The following is a 16685-nucleotide window of genomic DNA, read 5'->3' as shown; positions in this document are numbered from 1 at the left end:
CCAGCCCAGCGCCCCTGCCCCGCGCCCCGGCCGTGCGACGTCCCTCCGTCCCCACGGCCGGCCGGCGGCAGCTGCCCTGGAGGACACGGTGCCCGCAACCCCGCCTGACACCTGGGAGATTTCCTCAGCCTGATCCGGACCAAGTCAGAATCCGCCGGCCCGCTCCATCATATGGGCGCCGGGACATAACACGGGGCGTTTCCCACTTCCCCATTCCTTACGTCCACCTCTGTGCTCCTGCTTCTGCAGACCCTCCATGAACAAGGAAAGCTGCTTAATGGCTGCGTATCAAGCTATCAGACCAGTTGTGAGAATGTTTTAAGAAAAATCTCCCTGCTCAAAGAGCCTACAGAAAGTTGCCAGTAAGCACAGATTCTCATAATGCATATAACATGCAGGGACCAAAGTGCTGACACACGGCTTCTCTCAGGTGCTGGACTCTCAGGAGGTGCTGATGATGCCAAGGGAGAGTCATCTCTCACTCATTTACAGTGGTGAGGAAGGACTGAGCTCCTTTAGGGAAATGGAGAGTTAAAACCACAGTGGGGGTCTCCCCAAAACAAAGGTCTGTGCAGGCATGCGTGGCTGTGTTTCACTGCTTATTATTTTGTGAGGGATTGTGTGTCTGTGACCTGGGTTAACAATAACCGAGAAAGGTTAACTTGAAAGGTTGTTTTTAATGTCGTTCATGTCAGTGATTTGGTCTACAGTGTTGCCACAGAATCAGAATCAGAAGTGATGGCACTACTGAAAGGGTGGCAAGCACTATCAAAATGGCAGAAAGGAACAACTGGAGGGACTGGAAACTAGACTGAAGACAAATAGAATCATAGAATCATAGAATGGTTTGGATTAAAAGGGACCTCTAAAGGTCACCTAGTCCAACCCCCCTGCCGTGGGCAGGGACATCTTCAACTAGATCAGGTTGCTCAGAGCCCCGTCCAACCTGACCTGGAATGTGTCCAGGGATGGGGCATCCACCACCTCTCTGGGCAACCTGTGCCAGTGCTTCACCACCCTCAGCATAAAAAATTTCTTCCTTATATCTAGTTTTTTAAATTTTAATAATTCAATTTATTAAATTAATTAAATTAATTTTAATAATTTGTTGATATTTTATGTTCTGCTTCTGGGATGTCAACAGCCACCTGAAATTGAAGGCAGCATAAATTATATCTTGACAATTTGATCCTGCAGTCTCTTAGTACAGTCTTACCAAGCAGTTACTCACAGAAATAAAGAATTTCAGATTCCACAGCAAGTAATGAGGGAGCTCTGACTACAGCTTGCACTATTTGTCCTCTGCTGACCAGAGGAACTTGAGTGACAGAAGTTCAAAACAAGACACTCCAATGTTACTGTTCTGTTCATAAAAGCAGTGAATGACCACTAAGGAAAATAGTAGCCAACCGGATCTGTACAGATTCCAAATCTTCAAACCTTTAGCAGCAGTCCCTCTGGGTAACTTACCAACACAGAGGAAACTTCACACCAGCGCAAAGCCTAGCAGCAAGTGGGGAATCGGCCAAAACTTGCATTCCTGTGGACCGTCTCCAATGAAAAAATGGTCCCTAGTCAACAAAGAAAAAGGACTACAAGCACTTAAATAAGAAAATGCAGAGTTAACTCTAAAGGAGTTGTACTAAGGTTCACTTTGATACACCAGTGCAAATATGATTTCCTGTCTTCTTGTTTAAATGAGATGCAGTGTAGAAAAGAGAAAATAAAGAGACAGGCCATGAACATGTGTTGATACCTTTAGATAGACTAATCCTGTGAAAGGAGACTTGCTTGCTGTACCTAGGGATGAGATCAGGGACTCCTGTGGGCAATTCAATTAGCCAGTCCATGCCTCAGTGTCCTCTTGTCAAATACAGAGAAGGGAATCAATATTTCCTTATTGTGCAGAATTATTGCAAACTTGCCTTCAGTGTGCCATGCAAAGTACATTCTATGATATGGAACAAAACAAAAAAAGGATTCACAAAAAAGAACAAGCATATGAATAATAGGAAATCAGATTGAAAGATACTGGAGTACCCTCTTCTGCTGTTCATATGGCAACTGTCAAGCAGAAGGGTGTACCTTTGGGAGGAGAAGGGGAGGGATGCGAGAAACACAATGTTCCCTAGGGTTCTTAAGAACAGCTGACTTGGGACAGGGATGAGAAGATGGTGCAGGCCTCCCAAGAGATTATAGAGCAGAAAGGAAGGAGCAAAGGAGGAAAACAGGGAGGTATCAATCAGGACCGGCAAGTACCTGACCCTTAGAGATAAATACCCGCTTCCCACTTCTTCTGGTGGCGCTGCCTGGTCAATAGCAGTTGACTGAGAGAGGGAGATCTAGGAAAAACATTGAGTCCAGATTTGAAAGAAAGCGTGTCTAAATCTCCTTTATCTGAACATGTTTTTATCTGAGACCCAGGTCCCAAACTAAGCAACTAATCTTTTCATGAATCAAGACCAGCACTGATAAACTGAGTTTAGAAACCTAAATTTAAAGGCTGATCATTCCCAGCACTTTGCGTAAAGCAAAAGCGGGGAAAAATCTTAAGCATGACCATCGACATGAGCAACTTTTATTTCTTTACTTTTTTTGCAAAAGTAGGCTCCTTTTCTAGAGGTTTGCTTCAGGAGGAGAGCAGGTTGGTTTGTTGGAGTGCGTGTGAAATACTTGTTCATGAAAAATGTCTGTGCTGACTCTGCTGAGAAGAAATCAAATTAGTGCCAACTACAGTTCCTGTGGAAGTCTGCTAGGAATTCAGCTAAGACCAAGCAAAGCAGCTGGCTGTTGCAGAGCAGCAAGGACCAAGTCCTGCACTGAACTGAACCTGTAATCTTGAAAGGTAAATTCTGACTTTGTTACCCCCTTGCTCAAGCCATCCTGCCACTGCACACTTCATATTTAAGATACCTCCATCACTATTTTATAAACCATTGGAGGTTTACATGTGTCAATTCATGCTCTACGGTAAGAACCAGGAGGCCGAGAAGTTGACTGAATCCAGATGTTAGAACCACATATTCACATACCATCGCAAACAGCAACAACATGGGCAGGAAGAATAGTGAGTGGGGACAAGAGAGAAAACACCTGCATTCAGATAAGGAGGTGGAAAAGCTGTGCAATGCATAGTCAAGATGCAGGAAGGGGAGAGCATGATTGGATGAAATGGGGGAAGAGAGCAGTTTACAATGCAGGCCAAGGGTGGGCTCTGCTCTCTAAGGGATCAGCATGCACCAATAGAAAGAAGCACAGAGAAGCATGTTCGATTTGGCAAGTCTTCCAGCTGTTCCCTGTCTCCCTCAATCTGTGCTTACAACTCAGATACATTTGGCAGTGGCTGGATATGAGAGTGCTACAGGAACGGCAGCTCTTTCACATAATTTGCCCATGAGCTTCCTCTTCACTGTGCCAAGGAGAAGGCGGACAAAGCTTTGGCTGCTTGCTTTACAGAACTAGTCTAACAGCCGGGCAAAAGGAAGCTGCAGAGAGCCCATCGCGCTTGCAAAACCTCCAGCAGGAGGAGTTTTAGATGGTTCAAAGAGAGCATTCAAATAAAAACCTCCCACAGCCTGAAATTCAGCTCATGCTAATTGAGCACTAACTGCAGGCCTTCAAGAAAAAAGAATCCTTTCCTCCAGTCAGTACTGCTCTGAACATAGCAGAGACCAGAGCAGTATTTACAAATATGTATGTGAGATGTGTGGTTTCACGGTCTTTACTGCTTTAAAGGCAGTAGATAAAATTAGCTTTTGGTTGCAGACACCATTTAGAAGCAGGAGATTGTAGCAGCCTTCAGCCTAAATTTTGATACCCTAGTGTTGAATAATATGCTGCTCTTGTTCTTCTTGGTAGTAAGTTTCAAATCAGTTTTCAAAGGAACTCAAATCTTTGTGTTACAAAGAGACTTAGGCATGGCTGGTGACATGAAGTGGAACCAGGAGCTGAATCAGGTCTCTTGTACCTGAATCCCTTTCCCTGGGTAGTAGACACCACTGCTGCCATTTGCTGCTGTTCTACCCTAATAAACACAGGTATTTTAAAGCATATCAAGAACCAAGGGTATGATGCAGTAACAGAGCCAAGCCCACCTCATGGCTCGCTGCCACTGACCTGCCCTGACTTGCTTGCCGTTACTCAGCTGGTGGCTCTGGGGCTTATTGGAGTTTAACTTGACGAAGAAAGCAGAACATTTTTCTGCTGAGTTAGTGAGCTGAGTTGGTTCAATGAAGTGTTCAGTGAGTACCAGAGCCAGTTCAAGAGACTGGGCCACTTATGACTGGGAACAGTAACAGCTGGGACAGGAACTGCTGCACCTTTCAAGACAGCAAATTCATAGATGAGCTTGACAGCGTTGTCAAATGACACACAGAGTCTTGCAATCTTCCCTTTTGTACTTCAGATACCGGATTCAATGATGTGAGCCACTGTAAAGAGTTCCACTCAGAAGTGGGACACTGCTGAAGATTAGTTAACAAAGGCTGACCTGCATTGTTTGGGTTAGTAGAAAGGGACTAGAAATCAAGTCTTCTTGGAAGGTAGGAATTCCAGGGTCATCAGTCCAGGTGGAAAAATTGGAAAATAAAGATTTTAGTGTCATTTAGGTCGTTCCCAAGAAGCTGCTTTTCTGATATATCTTATTTACTACAGGCCAATCTTCCCAGTTACTCCTGTTATTGCTGGGTAGGAACGGTCTGTGGCAAGGAGGCCTTACAGGTAGCAGTTAATTCCTTTAATTACAGATATACATATTTTCTGCCTCTAATTCAAATGCTGTCCAAGCACACAAGTACAGTTTGCCTGTTTAAAAGCAGTCCATTTCACCTAGAAAACTGCTATTCCCTCTCAAGACAAAAAATCTCCTCACATTCTTTTTAAAGTTCTTTCATGTTGCAGGCTCCATGCAACACCGAGGTACAAAAGTTTTAACAAAATTATATTAAACAAGGACTGTAAGACCTATCATACTTGACACTGAGAAACAAAAATGAAAACAACTGACCCTGAGACATTCTAGGACTTAGCAGAAAAAGAAGTGTCTTCCACCCAGGCTTTTGAAAATCACATTTAAAAAGCAACCAGCTCAGAACTTACCTCTGTGTGATGCTTGACTTAAAAAGATGCCTAGAAGAGGTCTTGTACAATAATGTTACGCACTGGAAGGTTTACACAGAATTTAAATGGAAAGAGTTATTACCGGCATTCGGAGAAAATCACTGTTTCATTACTTTCCGTTTTCCTTCCAATCAGTACTTTCCAGCCACTGCCAGTCTACTGTGTTGCTTTAGGAGTATCTTTCAAATAAGTTCCCAGTGGAGCATCTGATATTTTTCCAAGAAAAGCTTTTGAGACACTGAACGAACAGTCCTTTCAGTACAATCCCTGTGCCCAACAACTTTCTACATAAAAGCCCTCATTATGAATTTTGAGTCAGTGGGGTTTTCTCAGTCAGTGTGTGTTGCTATCAGGCTTTCTTGACCTAGAATTGGTATTTCCCGTATAGCTTGCATGAAGCCCTAAAGCACATTCAAATGCTGTGCAGGCTAATGACTACAAAAGAAAAAAAAAAACAAAAGAAAATCACATTAAAAAATTTGATTCGGAATTGGCAACTCTGTAATCTCTCCCTTAGCTGCCATCTCATTAACATATTTGTTCAAAAGCCTTTTCTCTGCTTCATTACATAATTTGCGTTACAAAATCCAGATAAACACTCATTATTCCCAGGTCTAAATAATGGCTTATTTGGCTTCCTCCTTCTTCTTTTATTTTTCCCACAGAAAAATGGGGGACAGAAAGGGCTTGTTTGGATGGGAAATGAACCACACCACTTTCTGAGTAACATCTGGGACATCTGTTGTGTATGGCATTACAATACATTATGCAAATACTAGTGCATAATTCTTCCCAATACCTGTGCAAAGTAGAAGAATTAATATTATTTTCCCAATTTTACAGACTAAGAAGGTCAGTTCATATTTTCTGCATCTCCTGTATCTCATTGTTCCACACCGTCAGGGTCTACAACATCAGAGAAGAGCCACTTGTGTCATACTGCTGAAAGGGATCAGCTGTAGTAGCAGGTACAAGAAATGCTAGGCCTTCCATGAGAAAATCCTGAAGATACTGGTGTTGGCATTGAAATGAAAAACGTGAAGTTCTGTGCCTTTTTCTCTTTAACTTATATTTCTTCTAAAGTTCCCTATGTAAAATGTAGAGCTGTATGACCCCCAGATGAGGCCCAGTGACAGGCAGGACCTACTGCACCTGGGGCCTCTAGTGCTGTCGGTCAGTCCCAACCATGACAGAATATCACCAGGGAGAAAAGGCAAAGCTGGTTAATGCAGGCTGGAGATTTCACCTTGCACATATTTAGATACCCTGAAGTGGTCCGAGGGTCACTGGGGAAACAGTGGGGCCTGGGAGTGGCTGAGCAGCCACGTTGTGGGGCTTGGTGATGTGACGCTGGAGGATCAATGCTGGGTTTCTCCCACATGGTGTTTTTGGGCAAATTTCCTCTCCACTAGCTGGCTGTTTTTGTCTGAGTGGGACAGCATTGCCTAGGGGAGGCCACGATGGGTTTGTGAGGCTGGATACTACCGTGACCACCATTCCAGAGGTGGAGGGGGCTGCAGCATACCCCTGCCCTCCCTGCTCACTGCAAACCACCCCTGCAGCTAGTCAGCCTGGATGGGCTGAGAGAACAATGGCCGGGCAAGGGCTGCGGCCAAGCGGACACCAGCCGTGGTGGGGCGCAGGGCAGCTGCCAGCAGAGCCTGCTGCCTGAAGGCAGCACTCCTGGGTTTGGACCACAGTGCCTGAGGGTTTTTTTCATGATGCTTCCTCTTCCTCTCTGCTGGCCCCTGCCCAGACTGCAACCTGGTAGACTGCAATGTTACGGTTATCAGTAAAATACCATCAAAGGTGAGTTCACAGGCAGGGCTGCCACGCTCCCTGCAGGTTCCTCTGTGGACAGGTGCTGGTGCTACACCTGCACAACACACAGCACAGGTGCTGGGCAGGAAGGTGTGATGGGGCCTGAGGGCTCCCCACAGCCATTGCCACTCCAGGCATGGAGGGGAGATGGTGGCAGGAGAGCTCCCCGCAGTCCTCTTGGGGAAGCAGTGGTGAAGATGGTGTCCTGCTACCTCTAATGTCCCTGAGGCGCTGGCGGGCAGGCAGCTTGCCACAGCCTGCTGCCTCCCTCCTCAGGGAGCCACAGGCTCACTTGGCTCCTCAGCAGGCATCTGCAGTGGGTGGGAGAGTGTGGACATAGAATCATAGAATCATAGAATGGTTTGGGTTGGAAGGGACCTTTAAAGGTCATCTAGTCCAACCCCCTGCAATAAGCAGGGACATCTTCAGCTAGATCAGGTTGCTCAGAGCCCCGTCCAACCTGACGTGCCTGGGTGTTGGGGGGTAGAGGCCAGCCAGGTCAGCCAGCCCTGCTGCAGTGGGACAGAGGAACACCTCTGCCCCCAACTGCTTCAGGCAGCTCCAGGTGGCAACCCAGCCTGCTGCATAAACCAGCTACTTTAAATTAAACTTATTTGGGAAAGAAGGAAACTGACACCCCGTAGTTCCTTTAAGGACTAGCAAACTAATCTATATGTGGAACTCGCACTGAAGACTAATACTTGTCTGGCAATGCTGCTGTTTCTCCTTTAAAGAATTTTTGGCTAAGCAGCTGTTTGGGGTGGAGTTACTGCAACAGAGGCTTTCAGTTTCGTTTTTTTTTTTCCTCTCTGCTCTTAGAAGAAAGAATATCCAGCAGAATAAAAAGAAAAATCATGACAGAAGAGAGCAGGTTCTGCAAAAATTGGTAAGAGATCTTTCTCCCTCTTCACCCCTACAAACTGTGGGGATTTCAAGAGTTTTCTAGGATTTTCCTTAACGTTATCTAGGTCTCCTGTAACAGGGGGAGAAGAGGAAGAACCACACGACAGGAGGGGGGTACGCTAGCCATTGAGTAGTAAACAAAAATATTTTGTACGCATTTTCACATTTCCAGCTTGCTGCTTTCTTGCTACTTTGCTGTGGAGAGGTTTCTTCCATAGCCCTCCTCCGATGCTGCAATATTCTCTTACATAATATCACTGTGGGTAATTTTGCAGTATCTGGCAGAGGAGTCAGTGCGTGGACCATGCCAAACCCAGCAGCTGCATCAGTTTCCCCCCATGGCTGATGTTTCTTTTTGTTGCTATATTTGCAAGTTAAGTGATAAAATATTCATTTTTTTTCAGAGTAATTGGCCATCTCTCATAGAATAGAAGCCTGAAAGGGGCCATGAGACACACCATAGCTTGGTGTGTCTCAACTAGTAGCTAGGCCATTGGGCAAATTATATGAACAAAGACTGTGAAGCACTGCAATTAAAAAAAGGAGTCAAACTTAGAAAGGTTAAACGTGAGCTTAGCCTCAATTTGATTTGGTCACAAAGGAAAACCAATGCTTAGCCTTGCACAAAGAGAACCTGTGCATTATATTCTAAAAGGTTGTAGGGGATGCTTTGAATAAAGCAGTTGCTGCACACTGATCAGACTCCTTGGCAGACCTACTTTGCCTAAAACTTCTCATAGATGCTTCTAAACAATTCTTAAAAACTCTGGTGACAGAGATGACACATTCCCACAGGAAATCCACTCCATTGCTTATCCATCATGATCATGAGAAGCTTCTCCTCATGTTTGAAGCAGATTTCCTTGAGGCAACTTACCTTCTCTAAGAAAATTAGAAGAGTTCACTGCCCCAGGGCTTTTTTGCTGTGGCTGCTCTGTCTTGCGGTTGGGCTGTTCATAATTTATGTGGCCTCATCATGGCCATTCCCTCCACATTGAGCGACCAGCAAATATGTTGGGCAGACTGGTTCTGTGGCCCAGACATGATGTCAGAGTTTGGAACAAAGACTAGTGCAGAAAGCCCAGATGGCATCAGCTATTCTGCCTCACGCATTTCCTCGAAGTAGCAGAGCTGGAAGTGTACATGTCCTTTCAGGCAGTCTTCCTACTCTTGTAGGCCAGAAAGGTTGCATGGGCTTACCTCCAGCTGCCACGTCCTAACGACCATCACTCTCTTGTGTCAGGCATCAGTATCTCCTGCTGCAGGGTCCTGGGCCCACTGCAGTAAAGGCTTTGAAATGACAGGGATACACCTCACTGCCTGTTGCCTGGTGCACTAATGTCTCTGAGCCTGAAGTGAGGGCAGTGAGGCAGACATCCTAAGATGGGTCCCATGGGATCAGGGTCCCAGGCCCTGCTGGCAGAGGAAGTCAGAAAATCAGCTGGTATGCACATCAGTCATCCCAAAGCTGTTTCAAGAGGAGCAATGGAAGTTTCACACTGCTTAAGGTTTGCACCTGGAAGCTTCTTCAGGAGGTCTTACCCAAGTCCTGTTGAACTGTATCTCGTCACTAATGTTGTGAACACATCAATTACTGAAATCAAACAAGTGATTTCCCAGATAAACTTAAGTGGCTCTTCCTGAACGCACTGAGCATAGTGACATCTGTGTGTCTCAGCTCCGAGGTAGCCTTCATCTGAACAGAGCAGCTGCTTGGCTGGGCTACCTTAAATTGGTCTGCTGGGAGTCAAAGAGCTGTAAATTTTGTGACGCCTTAGATGACACCCAGAAGAGGGGCCCTTCTTTTCTTTCCGTATCTGCAAACAGTGTAAACAACAGCCGGAGCTTTTCCTGAAACAATTGTTGGACAAATATACCAGGATCCTCCAGCAGCTGCCCTGTCCCTTTCAAAAGTTTTCCTGGTAATATGGCAGAAGAGAATGAGAAACAGAATCCAGTCTCTAAATGTCTCATTAAGATGAATTGGAAAGACAAATACTTACTTTCAGTTTTTAGGGACAAACTAGTTAAATTGTAACCAGTTGTACTGGGTCTGGCTGGGATGGAGTTAATTTTCTTCATAGCAGCCCCTATGGTACTGTGTTTTGTATTTGTGGCTAAAACAGTGTTGATAACACACCAGTGTTTTGACTTTTGCTGAACAGTACTTGCACAGTGTCAAGGTTTTCTCTTTTTCCCCACTCTGCCCCCCCCTCAGTGAGTAGGCTGTGGGTGAGCAAGAGTTTGGGAGCTGACCCAAACTGACCAAAGAGATATTCCATACTGTATAACCTCATGCTCAGGAATAAAAACTGCATTAGAGGAAGAAGAACAGGGTTGGGTTGGGGTTTTTTTGCTTCCAAGGTGGCTATTGTTCCAAGACTGGTTGGGCATAGATATGCCTGTGGGAGGTGGTGAGTGATGCTTCACAAGTGGGTCTTTTGCTTCACTTGTTTCTACCCTCCCCCCCTTTCATTCAAGTATTAAACTGTCTTTATCTCAACCTACAGATTTTTTCACTTCTGTTCTTCCTATTTCCCCCCCCTGTTCCACTGTGTGTGTGGTGGGGTGGTGGTGAGTGAGCAGCTGTGTGGATGCTTGGCTGCTGGCCAGGGTCAACCCACCACGCCAGTTCATTTACTCTTCTCTCTTTCTCATTTATGTGCTCGGTAGTAAACGAGATGTGTCTGCTGCCAATTTCTCCCTCCATGAGGCCCACTGCTTGCGGTTTCTCACTCTTTGTCCAGAATGTGATGAACCAGTTGCCCAAAAGGATATGAAAGACCATCAAACAGAAGCACACAAGCAGGTAAGGAATGCTACACATTCTTCAGGGTTTTCTTGCAAATAGCAAAAAGCTCTGCCAGCCCTGAAGTAGTATGTTCGTGGTACTGTGCTCTATATTAACTAGAGTTGAACTTCTGTAATTGTTTGACCAGAAAATCTGTAAGGGTCTGATATGACCCTTCAGGCCTGGTCACAGCACCTTTTGATCTTAGTGCACACTCAGCTTAAGAAAATAAAGCTTCCACTGTGGTATCTCAGTTTCCCCAGCAATACAAATTACAGATCAGGTATGGATACATACTCCTAGTGCTTGTGAATTAGCCAGAGCATGCAAGTTAAATGATTTAATTAGAGGAAGACAGACAGTACCTGATCTGACATAAGCCTTGCTTGTACAAAGCTATGACATCAATGCACTTTTTTAACAAAACTGAACTGGCAGAGTAAATTTATCAGCTCTTCATATAGTGAGGCAATAGCATTTTTAGTATAGTGTTAAGAACCCTGTAGCTAGAGGTACTATACTGAAGCATGAATATACAGGCATGACTTTTTATTCTGTCTTACTAGTTTTATTGTTTTAGCAGTTCCATTGATTTCAGTTACTTAACAGAACACATGAGTAGCTCTCGTGGCAAACCTATAGAAAACTAGCATACCTCCTATGTTTTCAAAGGGGCTATTATAATTTAGACTAGCTGAATATCAGACCTATACTTTTAAGTTAAACCTCAGTCAAAATTTTGAATACACCCTCTTTATTTCACATCACACTTTGCATTTCACATGGGCACCTTTGAGAACTGGACCCTCGCACAGAATGACAGCTTCCTGCAGAATCATCAGATAACTGTTTTCCTCAAATTCTCATCAACACGGCTCAGGCCTGACAGAGAAATAAAAATTCACGTGCAGCTTGTTTGGGATGAAAATGACAGGAAGATCATCTCAGCAGCTTGAAGTTGTATTGACATATGAAAGCACTAATCATCCTCCTGTGCTCCCAATGAACTGCTCTATGTTTTGCTTGCAGGTCAGATGTAATCTTTGTCACCAAAGCATTCAGCAATACCAGTTGGAGCATCATGAGGTAAGTATGGAGTGCAGTACTTTTTACCTTCTAGGCTGACCCCTTTTACCAGCCACTAAGAGTCACACTAATGGGTTCAACAGCAAGAACGTGTAAATCCCTGACTCCTGTCCTGGACCATGAAGAAATTTAAACCTCTCAACAGTTGCAGTGTTTTGGCATACCTTTTCCCCCTTGTAAATAAGTATATCTCATGGTGGTTGCCCATCCAGTTGTGATGGGACAGTCTGTTCCAGGGGATAATCTATTACTTTCTCATCCTTGGCACCTCAAGCTGATATTCTTTGAGGGCTTCTCAAAGACATTTCCGTCCTGCCCCCACACTCACATTACTTGCTTTTCCAAAAGAGTGGTTATACAAAGCGCGAGTCAAGGAAACAGCTAAGGAGGAGATACACAAAAGAATTTGCAGCGGCTGGGAAGTGAGAGCAGCCTGTCCATGCTAGCTGTAGTCTAACCATTTCAAGGAACCAAAGCAGTGAAGACACAGCAGGCTTCCCCTAGTGGTGGTAGCTGAAGTACTGGAATTTTCTAGGTGGGCTTGTGCTCTGTTGCTAACCTGTACTGACACAGAACATCTTCACTGCTATTGATTCCCATTTTGCCTTATATTGCTGAAATCATCCTAAATTAATGATAGCCTAGGTAGGCGAACTCCTAATACAGCTAAGCCTGCTTTTGGTTGTGTAGATACCCCTTAAGGATGGCATTCTTAAACTGTCACTCGTTGCTCTCACCCAATGCCCTCTTTTAGTATTGATAGAAAATTTGCAATAATTTCATCTGTTCATGTGCAGACCAAGGAATGCTACAAACGAGCAATGAAGTGCAAGATCTGTGAGCTTGAAATGCCCTTCAACAAGCTGCAGGAACACCTGAACACCTGTGCCAGCCGAACAGAGTGGTGTTGGGAGTGTAACAAATACATCATGTACAAAGACCAGAACAAACACAAAGATATTTGTCAGAACAGTGCCCTGTCCTATCATAAGGATGTGAACTTTCAAACTTTCAGTGAAGCATCCACTAATGCAACATTTATTTGCCCCAATGGTAAGCAAAATTCCTCATTGTCATGGACTGGGTCAACTCTGTTAAATCTCAGTGAAAATTCTCCTGCCTTCTCTACAATTCCTGGTAATCCAGGATAGAGGGGATTGTTGTTTAACCAACCACAGTGAAAGGGCCAAGTGTTGCTTTTTATTATGCTGGTTATTGTAAAGCCAGAGTGGTTCCACTGACTGGTAGCTCATTGGCCATGTTCTTTTATGCCTGCCTTATATCCTGGAAGTGAAATTTCTTCTGTCAGAAAATAAGTGGCACTTCTTCCTCTTTCTATGTGTCGCACAGGAGAAAATATGATTTAGAATTTCCTCCTACTTCATATATAAAGCCAGTGATGCACACCTTGATTTCTTGAAGTTGAGAGCAGCTTTATTAGGTGTAAGGTACTGGACAGAGTATGTCAAGACAAAAAATTCATGAATCCTGTCAATGATTCCAGAAAAGAACAGGCAACAGTAGGTACAGTGGTTGGCAAAATAAACTATAGAGAGCAAAACCCCCTAGCAACAGAATTAGCTAGGCCAGGGTAGGAGTGAAGCATCTTGAGCCACAAAACATGGGGCTGGAGTAGAATTTCAAATATCCTGAAGTTTACGAGAAGAGATGATGGATTGGTTTTGAGTGGTGCCAAAAGCAAAATGTAGTCTCAGCTCTAATTCCTTCTTGGCCAGTGGAATCAGCATTCTGTGTTTCTCTAGAACCAGTGACCATAAGTGGATCTGAGCAGCCTGTCTAGATGACTAGTGTCAGTACTGTGTTTCTCTCAATTTTTTTTTTCCTTCTGAAGGTACTGGTGGCAATCTTTGTCGGAAGTGCAATAAGTCATTCCCAGATGACCAGTACTCCCAGCATCTGGTAAGCACATTTGAAACTGAACAAGAGAATGGTCTGCGCTTAATTTCTTGCCAGGTTAGTTCTCTGAAAAGCTCTATATTAGGTAAGAAAGGGCAGTGTGTCTTGGCTCTTCAAACTATAGTTTCATGATACAATGTATTCAGCTGAAGCATCACTGTGAGGTGGTGTTCACTGTCCCTCCCCATGACTCATGTCTGTCACAAATCACAGCATACCACACAGTTGGGTGTAATGCCAATCTTCACTTTATTATGCATGCTCTCTTTTAACAGAATAAATGCAGTGTAGCCCATAAGATGACAAAAGTTCTTGCTGGCCAGTCAACTTCAAAACTCAGCAGTAATCCACCACAGTCTTCTTCCTCCCTGGCTCCCTCTTCCTGCTCTGAGAATGCAATGGTGTGGAAAGATGTCCGTCCCAAAGGGAAAGAAAGGGACCAGCCATTGACCTCCAAAACCTTGCTTAAACCCCCAAAGGACAAAAAGGTTGGCTTTCGCTCTCCCACAAGAGGCGGACTTTCCACATCACCTCAAGCTCTTAAAGACACCCAGTCTTTTGACATGCTGGTGACCTGTGCCCATTGCAACATTCTTCTGCCACTTCCAACCCTTCAGAAACATGAGGTGAGAAATGACACATTGGAGTCGGCCTTCTACATGCAAAGGGCCATACCTACAGAGTCACTACTTATCTCCACACCGCCTGGGGTCCTAGTGCCCATTTCTGGATTCCGTAGCTTCTTGAAATGCTGGCCATAGGTACACTCTCTCTGTAAAGCATGGAATTTGTTAATTCCATTGACTATTTATGCTCACATCTACACAAACAAGATCCATTGCCTATAGTCTGCTTGAGTTTTAGGAAAATAATAACCATGACTCAAACCATTAATTTTAAGCTCAAATCCTGGAAAGTCTTCAGCAACTGCCCTTATTTGCTAAAGGCTGATACTGTTCCTGCTAAGCAAATAGTATGATTATATCTCAGCTGCATCAGAGATGGAGCTCTAGATAATTTTCCATTCCAACAAAGGGGCCCAGTTGCCTCCCTACTGAATATGATTGCATGTTGAATATAATGTTAAATTATCCTCCGACATAACCGTTCCTTACTTTTCTAGATCAAATGTCTACGTTTGACATCTTTGAAAAATGCTAGGATGAAACAAAAATCAAGCCATGGAGAAAAAGGTACTGCAGAATTTCAGAAATTTAGAATAGAATAAATCATTCGGGATTATTCTACATTGGGTTAGTAGGAACAATGGGATATTTTGCAGAGGAAGTGCATCTAGAAAAGCTAATACTCAGAATATCACAAAGCTCTCCAGATTCCAACACACAGTGGGTTCCCATGAGGTTGTGTTAAGCAAGCATTGCTTCAGAGCCAGTATGTTTTCACTTTCTTGACTCAGAGTAACGCATATTGTGCCTCTCAAATTATGCTACTATGAACAGTGCAGTACCTTCCCTACTGTAAGCAGAGATCAGCACAAAAGATTTCACAGAACAGATGTTTGTCCCAGGTCTGTCTGTCTGTCTGCTCCAACACTGAATGGAGACTTAAAGAATAGTTTCAGAAGACAAGAAGTAAAACTATTTTTTCTCCATAGTAAAAATTGCATATTCAGTAGAAGCATTGATATAATTATGCCAGATAATACCTCCAGTTGAGCTTGCACTGATCCACAGGCAGTAAGTCAGTCTCTTTCCTCACCCTGTCCCAGACAGGCTGTGCATCTTAACACTTCTCTCTTTGCTAACATCCCCCTCTGCTTTTCAGTTCCTAAGCAGTATCGTTTCCTCTCAGTCCAATTAATTAAGTGAAACTGAAAGCCGTTGTTCTCAATCTGTCCTTTTTCTACTTGGTTCAGTAAATGAGGTATTGCTTCTCCCTGTAAAACTTTCCTCTCCTGGTAAATTAAAGAGAGAAAACACCAAAGTGAGAAATAGGGGGTTTGTCTAGTTTTGAATTACAGGACTCTAGTCTTGAAATAAAAGTAAGTACATGGTAATTACACAGATTATTTGACTTGCATAGTGTGTTTTTTATATTGTTCAACTGAGTGATGACATAGGGAGGCTGTAAAACTGAAACTTTAAAAACAGTCATAACTGGGCTTTGTTTGTTTTACAGAAGACTTTCTACAGCATTCATGACTAAATCTGAAAATAGAGGCATGTCTTCAGATTGAAGCTTCAGCTCAGCTTTAGCAAAAGGCACTGAAAGTGTGATAGCTTTATTGACAAATAAAAGTGGCTTGCTACTACAAAGAGTGACTCAGATTTTTTTCCTTATCAAGAGAGGCATTTAAAAGGTTTTACCAGAAAACTGTAAAAGTGATGGGGGCTCAACAGCTGTTCTAATTTCAAATATTTCTGTGTAAGCTTGCCTTAGGAATGTACTTTTTCCACCCGCTTCAGCAAAGAGAGCAGCTTATTTAAAAATGTTTGTGCTGGAGGAGAGAAGGAAATAAGGAATTCAGAATTCTTTGTCATGTTGAGCGCCACCAATTCCCCTTGTCCTCACTGAGAGCTGAGACCTTAGTGTTTTTCAGGGCATGGCCCACTGAAATTAAAAAACATTAAATCCTGCTCTCCTTCACTTCAGTGAACCACTGAACCTACGGCTAGCACAAACAGCTTAGTCTCGGGAGATTGCAGACAGATCCAAGGACAACTGAGGGTGTTCATCTTCTGATATAAATGGAAACTGATAAGGCCCAATGGTGGAAAAGTTAAACATGAAAAGTGAGTGGATGCTTTATGCTAATATCTGTGAACATTTATGAAGCAGCCTTTGCTGCTTGGCATCGTACATCAATAAGCACCAAAACATGTTAACAGAACAGTTTTACTATAAGGTGCCATTTTACTCTCATCCACCTTTAGCAGTGTTCAACCTTACAAACTGATAGCTGGAGTACATATGCTGACCTATAATTTGAGTAACATCTTACTTCTCAGATCCAAACTTGTTGATATCTGCGTCATTTATGCACAGGCACACATGGGATGTGAAGTCAGGCCGAGTTCATGAACTCTCT

At 43.8% G+C, this 16685-nt stretch overlaps 2 protein-coding genes across 3 annotated transcripts in view; one reads left to right on the top strand and one right to left on the bottom strand.

The window, feature by feature from the left end:
• Positions 1-5292, bottom strand: part of SLC13A5 (solute carrier family 13 (sodium-dependent citrate transporter), member 5) — a 19697-nt gene extending 14405 nt beyond the window's left edge. The window contains exon 1 of the mRNA XM_009318819.1: positions 5201-5292. Within this exon, the coding sequence (XP_009317094.1) occupies positions 5201-5206 (6 nt within the window). The 5' untranslated portion in view covers positions 5207-5292. The remainder of the gene's footprint in view (positions 1-5200) is intronic.
• A 2454-nt stretch (positions 5293-7746) lies between these two features.
• On the top strand, positions 7747-15880 carry XAF1 (XIAP associated factor 1). Of its 2 annotated transcripts, none has more exons than XM_009318817.1 (8): positions 7747-7825; positions 10516-10651; positions 11663-11719; positions 12517-12772; positions 13572-13639; positions 13912-14124; positions 14760-14829; positions 15776-15880. In XM_009318817.1, the coding sequence occupies exons 1-8, from the start codon at positions 7794-7796 to the stop codon at positions 15796-15798; spliced, it is 855 nt and encodes a 284-aa protein (XP_009317092.1). In that variant the 5' UTR covers positions 7747-7793; the 3' UTR covers positions 15799-15880. The 2 variants fall into 2 exon arrangements, with proteins under 2 accessions (XP_009317092.1, XP_009317091.1); XM_009318816.1 differs by having other exon boundaries at positions 13912-14262.
• Positions 15881-16685: the final 805 nt, after the last annotated feature.

Source organism: Pygoscelis adeliae, unplaced genomic scaffold (assembly GCF_000699105.1).
Source record: "Pygoscelis adeliae isolate BGI_AS28 unplaced genomic scaffold, ASM69910v1 Scaffold392, whole genome shotgun sequence".
Lineage (NCBI taxonomy): Eukaryota > Metazoa > Chordata > Aves > Sphenisciformes > Spheniscidae > Pygoscelis > Pygoscelis adeliae.
The sequence above is the reverse complement of the archived record's forward strand: the minus strand, read 5'-3'. Positions and strand labels throughout refer to the sequence as shown.

Coding starts and splice junctions, on each gene's coding strand:
- XAF1 (XM_009318816.1), top strand. CDS start 7,794: ATGACAGAAGAGAGCAGGTTCTGCAAAAATTG. Junction 11,720..12,516: donor ACCAGTTGGAGCATCATGAG/GTAAGTATGGAG, acceptor GTTCATGTGCAG/ACCAAGGAATGCTACAAACG. Junction 12,773..13,571: donor AACATTTATTTGCCCCAATG/GTAAGCAAAATT, acceptor TTCCTTCTGAAG/GTACTGGTGGCAATCTTTGT.